The sequence below is a fragment of the Pyxicephalus adspersus genome, chromosome 9, assembly GCF_032062135.1.
Source record: "Pyxicephalus adspersus chromosome 9, UCB_Pads_2.0, whole genome shotgun sequence".
Classification (NCBI taxonomy): domain Eukaryota; kingdom Metazoa; phylum Chordata; class Amphibia; order Anura; family Pyxicephalidae; genus Pyxicephalus; species Pyxicephalus adspersus.
In genome coordinates this window covers 47,511,809-47,528,057 of record NC_092866.1, presented here as the reverse complement: position 1 = coordinate 47,528,057, position 16,249 = coordinate 47,511,809, and the positions used below count along the sequence as shown (strand labels likewise).

The 16,249-nt window shown below is 37.4% G+C and overlaps 1 protein-coding gene across 1 annotated transcript in view; it reads right to left on the bottom strand.

Annotated features, from left to right (window-relative positions):
* ANO3 (anoctamin 3) overlaps nucleotides 1-16,249 on the bottom strand; it is a 245,710-nt gene that overhangs the window by 63,216 nt on the left and 166,245 nt on the right. Inside the window, 5 exon segments of the mRNA XM_072421825.1 lie at nucleotides 952-1,007; nucleotides 2,673-2,779; nucleotides 10,815-10,946; nucleotides 13,258-13,302; nucleotides 15,569-15,669. Coding sequence (XP_072277926.1) covers nucleotides 952-1,007; nucleotides 2,673-2,779; nucleotides 10,815-10,946; nucleotides 13,258-13,302; nucleotides 15,569-15,669 — 441 coding nt within the window.

Sequence of the window (16,249 nt, the reverse complement as noted above, 5' to 3'; positions counted from 1 at the left end):
AAACAAAATATTACTGCTTCATTATATGACCTTATGAACATTGAATAAATTGCCACCTGCAGAAACTCAAAAAATATCTGAAATCATTTAAAGAATTTATTACACCCTATGAAGGCATCTCTTCTAAAAAAACTTAGATCTTGTTCTGGTTGTCATTTAGATAAATCTTTTGTAGTTTTGGAAATCTTTTGCAGTTTTGGAAAGAGTATGGGCATGTTAGAACCCTGGGAGTTTTTTTTTTTGCTCAACTATATGTGCCGCACTACCTAGAAACTACTAAAAAGATATGGTTGGTGCTGGTCAACGGTGGTACCATCAAATCTCCATTACTTTGGAAGGCAGGCACATTGAACCTAATTTTTTAAAGCTCTCCAAAACTAGAGAAGATAGACTATAATGGGTGAACCCGGGTTTTCCAGCAAGTCTGGAAGGATTTCTTGAAAATCATTTTCTATTAGTTGGCAAATGTTTTTAATCACCAGATCCAAGTTGCAAATTGATCCCCCAGGACAATAAGAACTAAAAACTACAATTTGGAAGCAGCACCCAAAATTATTGTATCTCTTTGGGTGCCTCTTTTAAATTGTAGTATAACCTTTATTTTTATAGGGAAACAGTGATATCCCAGATTTGTCCCAGCTGAGTCAAAGTTATTCAATCAGGGGTATACAGAGCTATCAGTGTGATTTATCAGGAAGAATGGTGGATCTCTGCAGGGAGATCACTGCTTCCACATAGACAGCAAGGGTCCCACTCTGCAACTGCTGGCGCAGCACAGGTTTTCTTACTCAGTAGTAGAGGCTTGTGAAAGAGAACTGCAAGATATAAACCACCTTGTGTTTCAATGCACCTGAAATATATTTCTCTGATATGGATAACCATCCTGCCTCTGTTTTAAAGCAGTCATGCATTCTGGAGATTACAAATATATAAAAACATGTACACTTTTACCTCATGGGGTGGAAAAGCTGCCTCATATGTTCCATTACTCAGCAATCTGTTTATGCCTGGGGGGGTACAAACACATTTCATGATAGCTCATGATGCACATTTCAAAATGTTCTTTAACTCTCAACAAAAATTTCAACAATTCAGTCAAGATGCTTGAAAAAAAATGTTAGCAGGTTAACGCACTAGTCAAGGAATTTAAGGCATTTACAAAACTGATAGTAGTAAGTATTTGCTGAACAGTATATTTGTTTTAGAATATTGCAAGTATAAGCTGGAATATTGCGTAAAAGATTTGACAATCTGACGTTAGCGATGACACGGGTCTCTCTTATGTTTAGGAAGTTCCAGGGTGCGGCTCTGCTATGCTGACTTCTTTCAAAACCAAGATACATTCTAAATTCAGTTTTACTGCACACAATCTTGCTTATGTAAACATTAGCTTTGAGCACATTGTTTTAGTATACAACAGGAAGTGTTCCTATTTGCTGGTGGTTGTCAGGCGAGGAACCACTGCCAACAACCACCAACCAATGGGAATGATGTCTGATGTATACCTTTACAACAGTCTCATAGTAAATGGTAACCGATGGTATTATCAACTTGTGATATGCTGTAAAGGTGCACAGTGGGCAGCATTTTCATTGGCTAGTTGTTGAACATATTTATATAATCTAATGTAAATGTAATAACCTGAACTTCCCTACACCTCCTCCCCAATCAAAAACGTCCTTGTCTTAACAGTTGTAGACATTGATTATAACTAAACGAACTCAATGAACAAAATTCAAATTGCTAACCACAGTGCCCACAATATGTTGTCAGACCAAAAGAAATACAACTGCATTCTTGGCCCTCAGATTTCTGGATCTCTGCTGGCATACTGTGTACCTTGTGCTAACCTCAGGTTCATTGTAGAGATGAGTGAAGGGGCAAAGATAGCCATCAGAATCAACACAGGAGAGCAGATGTAACAATCTCATACTTTCGTCTTAGGGCACTAAAAGTAAAGTGTGTTTTATTTACATTAAACCATCATGCCTGTGGTCATATCCAGCATCTTTAATTTTGATACAAAGCCCTATAAAGTTTAGTGAGTTTTCTAGCAGGCCATTTGTTGAAAATCTTTCACTTTGCTGCTGTGGGTATGCTGCTTTAGGTCTATGAATACCTGTTTCCACTAAACACTGTGATCCCCTCCGCCATTTCTATGTTAGTACAAGACTTAGGAGGAGGTGGGAGAAACCAGAACATGTAGCAGGATCAGGGATTGGACACTTCCAAAGTGTTGAATATCCACAAAGGCTAGGGACTGGTCACACAGCAGATTCAACACATGACCTACTAACTGGTAAGCTAGGTTTATAAAATAATATTTTAACGACTGGGCCTTTTTGGCTTTCACCCCTATAGTACCAGGATCACTTTAAACTGGAACTAAACCCTGCTATACTCCTCTGTCCCTGATCCGTCACAGGGCGCCATCATCTTCATCCTTTTTCTCTTCCTAGTTGTGATCTTCGGCCATCCTAATTGGCCTGGCCAGGATGATTTAACTTTCATTCAGTTTGGATTGCCAGGTAAAATAAATAAAAACTTTAAAAGATATGCTCACTGAAACTACACAATACTATTACTACAAGCCGAAGTGAAATCTATAGCAGTGATTATGTTGTATTATTTTAGTTTTTTGTAACTAAAATGAAAAGTTGATTGATTTTTACCCATTTTCGATTTTCCGTCTTCATACTTTGTCCTCTGTAATACATGATGTACTATCCGACTCCGTGTCGAGTTGCTGAAGAATGTGTCTTTATTGTTTATTGTGAAGCTGTTAGAAAAATGGGAATCATAAAAACTGTCACTGGCATCAAGGCTTACAGAAATAGAAGGACACCTATTAAAAAAAAAACTCTCTCCTGTTAGTAATCAATTCACAAAATGCGGTAATATCAATTTTCTTTTTCAAAAACTAAGTAACCGGCTGAAGCAACTAAAAGGCTATAGGATCCAAATACCAACTGAACATAAACCAATACAAATAAATGAAAATACAGAACAAAGGTTTGACTTGAATATAAACCATAAAGACCAATGACTTAAAATATAATTGTCACTGCTAACATTCAAAACAATGATCACTAAAAATTCCAATAAAATTACCATGATTACATCATATTTTTTAAACATTTATGTAAAAGGGGAAAATAAAATTACATGGTCAATCTGTGTATATTTTCCATCTTTTTTACAAGTATTTTGTGCCTCTTAAATTATCTTTTTTACATTATTTGTTGCCCACCATTAGATGGCATTGTGTCCTTGTGTAAAGTGGGTAACAAACTCAACTCTTCTACAAATCTGCTAAATCTCTTGTCTCCAACAGCAAGAGGTTGTTACACACTTTCGATGACACAATGCCATTTACTGGTGTGATCATAGTGTAAACCAGGATTGTTTGTAATGCCATTTTAAAGGAAAAATGGTTTATCTTTGAGTATATACAGTACAAATTTACACATAGCTTTAGACATGTCACATGATAGGCATGATATCCTTTTTGGATTTTCTTCAGTGGTGGGTGGTAGGTCAGCAATGACATTTTTTTAACAACTTTTTTTTTGCCTGGGTTTAACTGCCTTTTTGCATCAAGCCTACAGTGTATGTGTAGATTTTTCAGCTCAGCTGTTTGTCTGATGTTCTGCTTGCATCACCAAATTCAGCACTCACAGCAGCCAAGACATAGTGCAAGCTGATGGATATAAGATTATTTATCAGGGCGACTAATCAATTTTTCAGAACATATTTGCTATTACCATCAGTGGACACCTTTGCCGCTAAACGTTAAAACTTACTGAAAGCCTGCTGCAGTCTCCTAGTAGCTTGTTTAAAGTAACAGTCAGCACTCCTAAAAACGATCAATGTTTAGCATTACCAAATCAGAGCTAATGGGTGATTTAAAGCCAGAAACCAAGTTCCTTAAAGCTTTGTAAATAATTGCTGTAAATTGCTCTTATACAAGCTCATTTCTGTGTGTACAAGATATAAAACCATAGCCAACACTTCCAGTGAGTAGATGAAAGGTTTTTTAAAGACTTCAAGAGTAAGGATAACATTGGAGTTTGCCAAAGCTTGAGTTGGAAATGATTTTTGCATATTTGCCTTAAAGGCTAACTTATAAGTAAGTGTACCCAGCCAAACTATTAAAAACCTATAATGCAGTTTTAGCAGCTTCTGCATTGTAAAGTGGTGGACAGGCTGCACCATCGCATGGTATCACAGAAATCACTAAAATGGAAAAAATGATCTTGAGGGCCCCATTAAGAAGTACTGATGACTAATCCATTGTCTATGCTTGGCTTTTTTAGCACAAATTCCTCTGTACAGTAACAATGGCAAAACAAGACAGAAGTAAAGGTATCCACAAAAGAAGCCACACTGTGTGTATTACCCCAGTGGATGCAAAAGTCAAAAAAATTATTGGATGGTACTCACAGATTTTAGGTTCGCCACTATCAGGCAACCACTGTTCATGTTACGGGGTGAATGTTGAAAGCTCATCTCCGTACAGTCTAAAGGCGACATAGTACAGCTGCACTCCCCTACACTTCTTCACTTGACACAGGTCCTCCAAACTAATGGCATAGGAGGCGGGCAGAGAAGAGTTTATGTGGTTTATCCCCCAGGACAATAGGAACCAAAAACTACAATTTGGAAGCAGCACCCAAAATTATTGTATCTCTTTGGGTGCCTCTTTCAAATTGTAGTATTGTAATTCAACAATGCAGTTCCTTTAAGTATTTAGGTATAAGTCATTTGAGTTACCCGAACCAAAAAAAAAAAAACTGCAATATGGAATATTAAACTGAACAAGAATTTATTCTGCAGCCATGAAAAAAGGCTTTTCAGTTATTACGCTAAAGAGTATTGTAACTGTATTCCAAGTGACAATTATACCAAATGAGTGTTCTGATTTTATGAGAAAATCATCCATCCTGAGTGGGTGGTTGTGATAAGTGTATTATGTTTCATAACAAGACAAGTGTAAAATCTGCCTAACTATAAATACCCGCTGCTACCATCACTCCAACAAATACTCTGCAAGTGAATTAGAACAGGTTTATGTGGGCACTGTGTGATCTTTGTGCATGTGACAGATCGCATTTTATAAATAAAAACTCACTGAAGCATCATCAAATAAAATGTTGAACAGCAAGTGGTCCATAATTTATGATGAAGGTTGCTTAAACGTAAACCTTTGAAGAGAGAAACATGGGAGCCGCTGTTACTAACAGAAGTTCTTATTTATATATTTGTTCTAAGTCACTGATTCAAAGTCTTGAATCAAAGTGGTTTGATTGAATGCCAACCAGGAAGCTTTTTTAAAAGGGAAAACTCTCTTAGGGAAGTTCTTATTCAATATAAAAGTAATCAACCTAATAATCTAACAAATATGCAGAGAAGAAGAGAGCTGACCTTCCTATTGGTTCATCACTATGATGGGGGACCTACTGACCATTCTCTGCACAGCCAATTATTATAAAGTGCTCATGTTTTTCTGTAATAGAGTTAAGAGAGATGATGCTACAGAGCATAAAGGTCGAGTATTTTTATTATTATTATTATTATTATTATTATTATTATTAATAAACAGGATTTATACAGCGCCAACATATTACGCAGCGCTGTACAATAAATAGAGGTTGCAAATGACAGACAGATGCAGATAGTGACACAGGAGGAGAGGACCCTGACCCGAAAAGCCTACAATCTAGGAGGTGGGGGAAGTAACACACAATAGGAGGGGAGATATGTAGTGGTGGGACATAGTGACGGTGTTAAAAGAGAGAAGATGGGTTAGCAAGTTTGAAAAAATGAATGTTCTTTTAAATGAGCAGAAAGTAGGAGCAAGCCGAATAGGATGAGGAAGACCATTCCAGAGAGCAAGGGCAGATCTAGGAAAGTCTTGGAACCATGCATGTGATGAGGTTATGAGTGAGGAAGTCATTAGTAGGTCATTGGAGGAGCAAAGAGATTGGCTAGGGGAGTATTTTATTTACCAGGTCAGAAAGGAAACTGGGACAAAGAACTGTGGAGGGATTTGAAGGCAAAGCACAGGAGCTTGAATTTGATTATAGTGTGAAATGGAAGCCAATGCTAACCTCCTTGAATCTGGGTGCTGTTTTCCACTTTAACCTCCTGGGTGGGTAATTTCTGTCCAGATTCCATCCATGTCTAAAAGCGGTACATTGTTTTTCATAAAAAATTATTTTACAGTATAATATAATAGTATGAGTATAATAAAGTTTAAAATAAAAGCATGGAACGTTCGCATGCACAAACATCACCGGGAACTCTCTGGTGACTCATCGCATGCAGAGGACGCCGGCTGGAGGAAGCAAGACAACTAGGATCGCAATGGAAGAAGCCAGTGGATCAGGTAAGGCTGTATTTATTATTCTATTTTGCTGTTTTACCACTCTTAGCATCTTTTTTTACCTCGAGTCACACTCGCGGTTACTGCTAGGCAGGTTAATCAGTCAATCACTTAAATGTGATACATACAATTTCTGACAAAAAAAAAATTAGATACAATTACGGCACACATTCCCCTCGGTAACATTTCAATAAGTTTATGCAGTGTCACAAGATTTATTTTCATCCAGGGATGCTTTAATTTTTTGTCAAGATCTTGTTTGGATGATGAGAGAGTTGGACTACTGAAAAAAGTAATCTCCAGCACAACCCAAAAACATTGGTGGGGTTAATGTTTGGATTTTGTGGTGGCCAATTCTCATGCTCCCTGAACTATTTTCCAAGTTTGAGACTCATGAATCTTGGCATTGTCATCTTGGGGTACATCCATGCCATTAGGGAGGAGAAAAAGCCACTGATGGAAAACCCTGGTCAATATATTTAGGTATTCAACTGACCTTAGTTTTGGACACATAATATGATGAACCTAGACCTGACTAACTGAAGCAACTCCTGATTATAACACTTTCCCCACAAGCTTGGAGATATAATTTTTGACCAAACAGCATATACATTCTATTTAGCAATGACCTAATTGAATCTTTAAATTTAATCATCCCGAATAACTGCTTCAGCAGGAAGGTTGGAGGTAAAACTGTAAAAATTGAGGCTATTTGTACAATGTCTGACAATATTTGGAACATCAATCAGCCTTTACTGGGTACAAAAATGTTGTTGTAGAGCAGTTTACCATGGAGGAACCCCTTTAAATAACTTTCAAGTTTCAGGGAACCCCTGCTATATTTACTATATCCACAGCTCAGTATATTAGCTTGGTGGTCAGTGAAAAGAATGACTCTTACATTGCTGGCCTATAGGAAGAAAAAGAGGCCTGGAAATGCCGATCTTCAGGAGGTCATCAGAAGGTTGGCATGACCAGGGGCTAGGGATGAGTATGGGATCAGATGGAGTAAAAGGAAGAAGAGGTATGAGTTAGGTCATCAGAAGGTTGGCATGACCAGGGGCTAGTGATGCCTATGGGATCAGATGGGGTAAAAGGAAAAAGAGGTATGAGTTATGTATAGCAGGGCCAGTATGGGGATAGGGGGAGTGTGAAAAAAAGGGGTGGAGGAAATAGGGCATAAAAAAGGGGGGGAAATGTGGAGGGAGAAGTTAGAAAAAGAAAAAGCTTCCAACCCCTCTTTAGTAGTTATGGGGCTAAGAGGGTAGTGAGTACAGGGTTAGGCACTTGAGGTTCTTGGAAGGCACCTGTAAAGGTGATGTGTGTGGTGGGGAGAACGATCTTAGAAGTGGAATCTCCCAGATTGTTTATGGTTGATTGAACTACCTTAGAATGGTAGTGTGAGTAGTGTTATCATTCTTGGGCCAGTGGTAGTTTGCGCAGGGAACCGGAGGGTTGATGGGTGCGCTCCCAGATGGTGTGATGTGGTGAGCGGTGCCTTTGAGGGCTTGCAACCTGTAAGGGAGTGTTAAGGTGTTTGTGTTTAACGTCGGTTGTATCTTGTTAGTTTGTAACTTGTTATTTTTGTTATTATGGTAAATTATTAAGAATGGTGTTTGATGTGAATTGTGTGAATAATGTGCATTATGTTTACGATAAAGCGGCCATAGCGGCTATTTTCCAAGAAATTACTTTGTGTATTGTTTGGGAAAAAATGCTATAAAGATGAGCATTAATTCCAATCTCCCACCCCCTTAAAATCCCCCCACTTCCAAATCCCCCCACTAATGAATTACCACTCCAAGCATTATCCTTAGGCCTTTTATTAACAAAATTATAACCAAAAATAACTTAATACTAAATAAAATATAAATAACAATATAAACAATAAAACAGTATAAATAAACATACATACATAGAATAACCAATACACCCTAATAACACAATAAATAAAGAATAATAAATAAATAAAGAAGTACCAGATAAACAATAACAAATATCCTAACCATATTGCTTTCCCAACTTTCTTAGTGGTTGCAGGTCCTCGAAGGTCACCACCTTACACCTTTTTGGGGTCTGCACCTTAAAGATAGTTGCTCCCAGCGGCCCTTACTCCCAGCCCGGGAACAAATTTATCCTTTTCTTGTGCAGACCCTCCCCACAACACTTTACCAGACCATTAACCCAAACCAGGGATTCCATACCAAAGATGGAACCCTAACCAAAATATTGCCACCAGCACACTCCCCTCCAGGACCTCAACTGCCTGCCCTACTAGCCAAACCAGCATCAAAACTCAAACTGCCAACCACATAAGCCCTAAAGAGAGGGAGGGTGGGAAAAACTTTTCCTGAACGCTGTCCTGCTCTGAAAGGGGGGTCCCTTCTCCTCCTGTCCATTTTAAATGCTCCTGCCCCTCCTTAAACCTCCTCCTCCTTCCCCCCTTTCTTTCCTCTCACTCGCTCTCATTCAAAACTTTTAACCCTATGCTATCTGCCCCCTGACTGCCCAGTCATGATGGCCTTCCCCTATGCTCCTTCCTCACTCGTTACAATCCTCACTAGAGTGATAGCCACTGAGCCGTCCATGCTGCCCTCTCCTTGCAAGGCATACTTCAATTAGCTTTAAATAAGAAGACTTCAACCATCCAATCATGTGTACGGAGAAAACTTTCTGCTTTGTAAAACAGATTTTTCTATAAAACGTAATTGACTAGTATGGCATAAATACTCTATATTGAAATGATCTGAATTATACATTTTTCAAATTGCACTAGGAAGCTGGTACAAGCTTCTGTGTTATTAGGAACTTTATTCAAAATAATGAAAACAAATTTGTTCTTTTATATAAACCTAATTGTGATCTAATATAGAGTAGGTTGGCGGTAAATGTAATGGGATAAACATAATAAAGTTATAAGAAGGTATAAATATTCAATATAATCGAATTCTCTGTGGTAAATTGAACTTTGCTTAAACTTCGCTGAGCGAATATGTTTAATATAGATGATCATGTTAGTTGTTTTCATGGCTTTTACAGCCTTGCAATAAAAAGTAATGAAACAACAAAATATAGAAGAAGGGCCTCAGAAGTGCAATTATATCTAATCCCAGCTAGCTCAAACCAAATACAATTTTAATATCTACAAATCTGGATAAAATACAATGAACCTGATTTATTTAAGGCTCTCCAAGGCTGGAGAAGACACACTTTCTACAGTGAAGCTGGGTGAACCAGCAAACCTGGAATGGATTTCCTTATCCATCATGGAACAAAATATTTAGGTAAGTATTGTAGGATTTTTGTTTAGCTAACACAGTGATTAGGTGTGCATATATGAGCAGAGGGGACACTATGCTTGACATTCAGCTTTAGCTTCCAGCACTTACAAATAAAAAACTCAGGTCAATGGGCCTGATTTATTAAAGTTTTTCAAGGCTGGAGAGAATACATTTTATCAGTGAAGCTGGGTGATCCAGCAAACCTAAAATAGATCTGGTCCAGGATTGAAAACATTTGCTAACAAATAGCAAATTACTTTAGGAAAATCATTCCATGTTTGCTGGATCATCCAGGTTCACTGATGAAAGTATATCCTCTCCAGCCTTGGAGAGCTTTAATAAACGAGGCCTGATTTGTCAATATTTTCTGAAACAGCTCAATCTAATGTTCTCTATGCATGGTTCAACAAGGAATGGGGTACTAAAGGTGAAACAATGGGTGGAAAGTATTGCTCCATTTAGGTTTGACTTGTTGTCTGTTCACAAATTGGTTGCTAAGGTTAAGTCACTTAGAGAACTTAGAATTGAATTATAAGCAAAATCGACACAAGGACACAAAGGACACAAAGACGTTTTAAGCTATGCCCACTCTATCCAATCTTCCTTTACCCTCCTATCCTTAAAGAGTCTCCTAAATGCACAATCCCGACCAACCTATACTCATTTTTGCCATGCTTCCCCAGCACTTCATTGCTTAAACCCTGTGTAAGCCCAATCAAATGGTGTTGAAACCTAAATAGGGCTGAAGTTGCCAATAGGGCTTTCTTGCCAACAGTGGGCCAGACAATTGGATAATGACTGGCAAATGACTACATGGGAGGGGTATACATTAGTCAAGGGTTGGTGTTTAAAGGTCCTTAATGGGCGTAGAGTTAGAGTTTAACTTTAAAAACCCAGTCTGCCTCAAGACTTCTGAGATTGATAAAAAAAAATGGATCATTTTTATTTTATACTTTGATGATTTACAATTTATGTTTCACTATACTTTGTATCCTGGAAAAAAATAACCTTTACAGGATGTTCTGACAAAAATATTTGCACCACTGGTCCCTTTAAATCTGCAAAACTGCTGACATATAACCCAAGTGCTCCACTGTGATCCAGTGCAATGAACAATGAACACGTCAAGTTTACTGTTATTTACTTACTGGTGCATGCGAGCCCGGCTGAAAGGCGCTGTATAACAATCCGTCTCTTCTAGGTCTGGAAGGGCTTCCTTGTCAAGCTTCATTGGGTTTCTAGGCAGCCAGCTTTTAAGTTGTCTCATGTTCCTCTGCAAACTAAAATGAAGAAAAGCTTTATAACAAACAACTTGATCGGAAATGACCTTGCACAAAGAACAGCTCAATCTTATATTCTTTATGCATGGTGTAAGGGTGGATTGGATATTAAAGGAGAACTCTATCCATATAATGGGTGGGGAGCAACATTCCTATCAGGGTAGACATTTTGTGTGTTCCTAAAAAAAACAAAAACTTCTGTGTGTGATTTTAATAAACTTGAAGTTTAAACATGCAGTGGTTTTAGGTAAACTTTTCAAGAAGGTAAATAGAAAAAAAAAAATTGCTTCACTTTACAACCTGCAGAACCAGAACCATAATTTAAAGGTTTAAGGAGCAGATTGTTTAGGAGAGGGTGATTTATTTATTTTTCAAAGATATTAGAAAAGTAATTTGAATAAATGAAGGTTAAACTAGTATTGTGGGAAAAATGTATTATTTGTGAAGTTGCTTAAAAGTCTTAAGACTTTAAAGCTAAAAAGGAGCAATATAAAAAAAAAAATCTAAAGTTCATTGACTAACGTCAGGTGGCTCTTGATGGGAACAGATGCCAATATTCTACTAAACAGAACAAAACAGAACAAATAAAAAGTATACAGAAGCTTAATTTTCTTATTATGCCAACCAACGATACCCCCATTTTTCATATTTTTTTTTCATATCTGTACTGTAAAAATGCCAGTAGTAAGCTGATATGAGAAAAACAGCAATGAACTAAATAATCTCATCCATGAGGGTGAACACAGTATACAACATGGCATAGGATGGTTTAAGGTGTTCTGTTGTATGGGAGCATAAGATGCCATTAGGGGTAATACAAGATAATAGTACAAAGCCATTTTACTGCTTTGTACTATTACCTTATATTACCCTTAACCTCCCTAGAGGTAACCCCGAGTGTGACTCTGGGTAGAAAAAAGTTGCTGAAAGCGGTAACCCCGAGTCACACTCGGGGTAGGTAATCCTATGGGAGGTAATAGTAAATAGAGCCTTACCTGATCCGCGTACATCGCCGTGATCTCCTTCTTCTTCTCTCTTCTTTCGGGAGGCTTCTGCATCTGATGAGTCACCTGAGAGTTCACACTGACGTCGGTGCGTGTGTACGTTGCAGGCGGCGCGGGAAATTCAAAATCCATTTGTATTGCATTCAATATAAAATAACTGTATTGAATGCAATACATTGGATTTATATGTGTAAAAGCAGTACATTGTTTTCAAGAACATTTATTTTACAGTATATATATTAGTATGAGTATATTATGTATTAATGCTGAGTAAAAGTTGATTCACACATTTTTTCATTGACCGTAACCTGAAAAATGGAAAAACTTTGGGCAAAAGTCGGGAGAACCTTGGGTGAGAATATTTTTAAACGGACCTCATAGTTTTTTTTTTTTGTTAGCAGTCCAGGTGATCAGTTTTTATTTTTCCTTTAAATTGAAACTAATCCCACCAATTTAGCAGGTTTCTGAACCATTTGACCTCTATCCTGGGAATTATGGGAACATGAAGTCAAAATGCAAAAATCCAATGCCAAGCAAACCAAAATTTTGGGTAAATTTGACCTTTTCCATCATAGAAAATTAATTGTCTAATTATCCTGGACCAGTGTTTCACAACTGGGGCTCATCCGTATGTTGCTAGGGGTTCCTTCAGCAAATGAGCAATTTGCACTTTTCGGGTCAGTTACCATTGACACCAATGATCTTTTTGGCTATCTATAAAGGTGGCATTCTACCCAACGGCCAGCAATGCAATATGTATTCTTCTCACTGAGTGCCATGTACTGTGATCTGTGGATTTAGTAATTATAGAAGGGTTCCTTGAAGACCTTTAAGTTATATGAATTTAAAAAAAAGTAGAGAAACACTGTCCTAGACCAACATTTAGAAGTTGTTTTTTTTGTCACATAAAAATATAATAAAATAAAAATAATGTTGGGTTACCTGAACTCTGCAACAATAGAACGTTCAGAGTCTTTCTACTGATTTTGTTGGAGTAGTAAAAGAAGGAAGAAAGATTTTGGAATATATAGAGCACGTTATTGATATTGGAGTCTTGTTTTTGTAACAAAGAGGTCTCATCTAAAGTTTGGTGAACGTCCACAATATTTTACAACACTTAAATGGCAGTTTTTCAAATGGCCCAGACGGTCCTCGCCATATGTTCAAACATATGGTGACCAGTGCGGTAACTCACTAAATATGATCCATTTTATATGCAGCATAAATTCACAACTGCTGATGGGAAGGTTTGATTGATTTTGCAGGATGGGTAATTGGCGAAATAAAAAACAATATCACCCACCAACCTGCCCATGGTTTTGCTCTTCCAGTCAGTGTAATAACATTTTTTCCTGTAAGAATAGTACAAATCAGCTGAAGGGTCATATGAATAATTAAACCAAGATGGATTCCTTTTGGGTTGACAATGTAAGTATTTTAAAGACTGTACGCATATTGCAATCTCAACATTCTTAGCTGCACAGTTTATTAGAAAGAAGGATTTAATAGCTCATTTTTTATTACCATCTGTGCAGCCATTCACAGCATAAAGGGCTCCGGTGTAAGGAGGGCACTGTAAATGTTAAGTACATAGGCTACAAATTCCAGGTACAAACAACCAGCTGTCCAAGAGGTGCTTTGTAGAAGGCATAAACAAGAGTAAAATTACTCTTTACCCTGTTCAGTCCTTTATAGAAAATCCAGGTTGCTTTTACAGATTTCCTCGGGCTCTTTCAAACCCTGCATGGTTGCCAGCTTTTGGGCACTAATGCTGTGCCAGGAGAGGCAAACCACATTGCTGGTAACTAGATTTGCAGGTGTGACCATGGCACAAATTTTCAAGCAACAACCATGCAACTAGAAGTGACATGTCACCTTTGGAAACCATACCAGGGTCTGCTCCAGCCCCATTTAAAAAAGGTTCCCAACCTCTACTATTCATTTCAATAGGAAAGGTTGGGATCATGGTTGAGCCCCCCATTAATATGCTGTAGCATACGGCAGGTCTGAACTGGCCCCTATTCTAAGAATGCTAGTTACCTTGCTGTCACGTTGCTCAACTATATTGAGTCAATAACCCATTAAAAGTGTGCAGATACGGTCATCCAATTTCCCTCTGGCTGTTTGTTTTAGGTTAATGGACTCAAAAGTATTGGAACCAGTTGTGTAAAAGACAAGCATCTAGTATTTTCTAAGTAAGGTAAACATTGACTTTTTTTTAATAATAGTCACGAACAAAATTTACAATATATCCTGAGAACCTCTATATGATTGCATTGAGTTCAGTGTTTTGGACCACTCGGGGAATTTTCTGGGAAATGGAAACTGGAGAGACAGGAGACCCAAAGCATTTCCAATGCTGGCTCATATCATGCAAATTTCTGTCTTGTACATGTTCCTCACTATCGCATTATTCATTTAGCAGGGGTTTCATAAGGATCTTTTAAAATTCATTACAATGCTTCAATGATTATTACAAAATCACAAACAACAATAATCATATAATTGCAGATAACAGCTATAGAGATAGTAAGTAACTCATATGGTGGATTAGAAGATTTGGAGATGCACCGGCTATATATTCCAACCACGTTTGGCATAGCCTGCACTCCATTTATTTGTCCTTTGAACATTTAGCTCTTGCAGGGTATCAGGTTAAGTGTTGCTTACATAATCTCCCAGCAGGGGGTGCTTGAACACTATTCTTTATTCTCAGTTGGGTTCTAAAGCACATTTGTAAAGCCATTTGCAAAAGTTAGATGGAAAAAAAAATTTAGTTGCTCATAGAAACTTTGTCAGCCTCCTAGGTATATGGACAGCCTGTATGTTTGGAAGCCAAAGGTTCTGCAAAGGAGGTTTCCAGTTTGTAAGTAACTATTTTAATTCAACAGAATTTTTAGGGTACCAATAGCAAACATAGATATCAGAGAAAACATAATATTGACAACCGGGGCCTTAGAGGAGCACCACTGACTTATTTGGAACAGCTCAAGTGTAATTGTCTAATATATGAGTTCCTTTGCTTTTTATGTAGCCTATAGTGACTGTATCTACTGCCCAAAGTACCGTTTACATTTAAAGAGTATCTAAAGCCTTTTTTGAAATATCTATATATATAGTAATATATAGATAGTAATAGTAATATATCATTTATTATATATATTACTGAAAAAGTAAGAATACCCCTCTTAAATTGTTAATTTTTTTCAACATTTAAACTTTGAAACAGTACTTTTATTACCTTTGCCTCTAAGTATTGTTTCTATTATGGAAAATTTAACAATTCTCTTGAGGCGTACTTACTTTTTCTCATAATTGTATATAAAGCTGGACATGGAAAATATGAAAATAGGTATAACACAACACAATGTCCAAGGGCAGCTACAAACAAGCAATTATGTAAGTAATTTGATGGATATGAAAATCACTTATGACATATAAACCGCACGAGATTCCGCAGGGGACAGTAATGAGCAATTAGGACCATCAGAAGTGCTTGTTATCACATCACCTTGTGTGATTCAAATGTTTCTTTACAGAGCTTTACACGATTTGCAGTTCACACAATATGATAGGTATGACAAAAAATGGATTAAAATGGAACCCAAAGACATATACCTAAAAGGCATTCTGATGTTCATCCTCTCTGCATATTTGCACAGTGTATCCCATGGACAATGGATTTTGACAAACATGATGTCATTGTTGGTTACTGCATTCTAAAACAAGCAAAAAAAAAACAAAACAGTTATATGGAGAAAATATTCACTTTGAACACCAGTCAAAACTTTTTAGTTTTAGATACATCAGAGGAACTTTTCATTCACCTCCCCATGCTACACCGATTTCTCACTTTCTGAAGCAGATTGAACTTATTGTCGAAGAAAGCAAAAGCACTAACAAAAGGTGCATATTTCTCGATCGTTATGTTACCTTCTAAAAGTGAAATTACTACAAGCTAAATATAATTTCCACCACACACCCTTTGATTTTCTTGCTTTACCGTCATCAAGTAAGACTTCAGCAACAATTCCCTATACGTGCTGTACGCCCAAGAGTTGGGAAGATTGTAAAGAAAGTGTGAACCAAAGAGCAATAAATAGAAACTGTCTTTAATCATCTCCCAGTGTGTATTAACACACGTTTCTTTGATCACATAATTGGAAAACCTGCTTAGTGTTGGCTTCTGAGACAACAAACAACACTGTAAAGTGTATCTGTGTCCAGACTATGGACATTAACCTCCCTAGCGTTCTAATTCTGTGCAAATTTCTATGCAAATATGTTCCATTTTTTTTT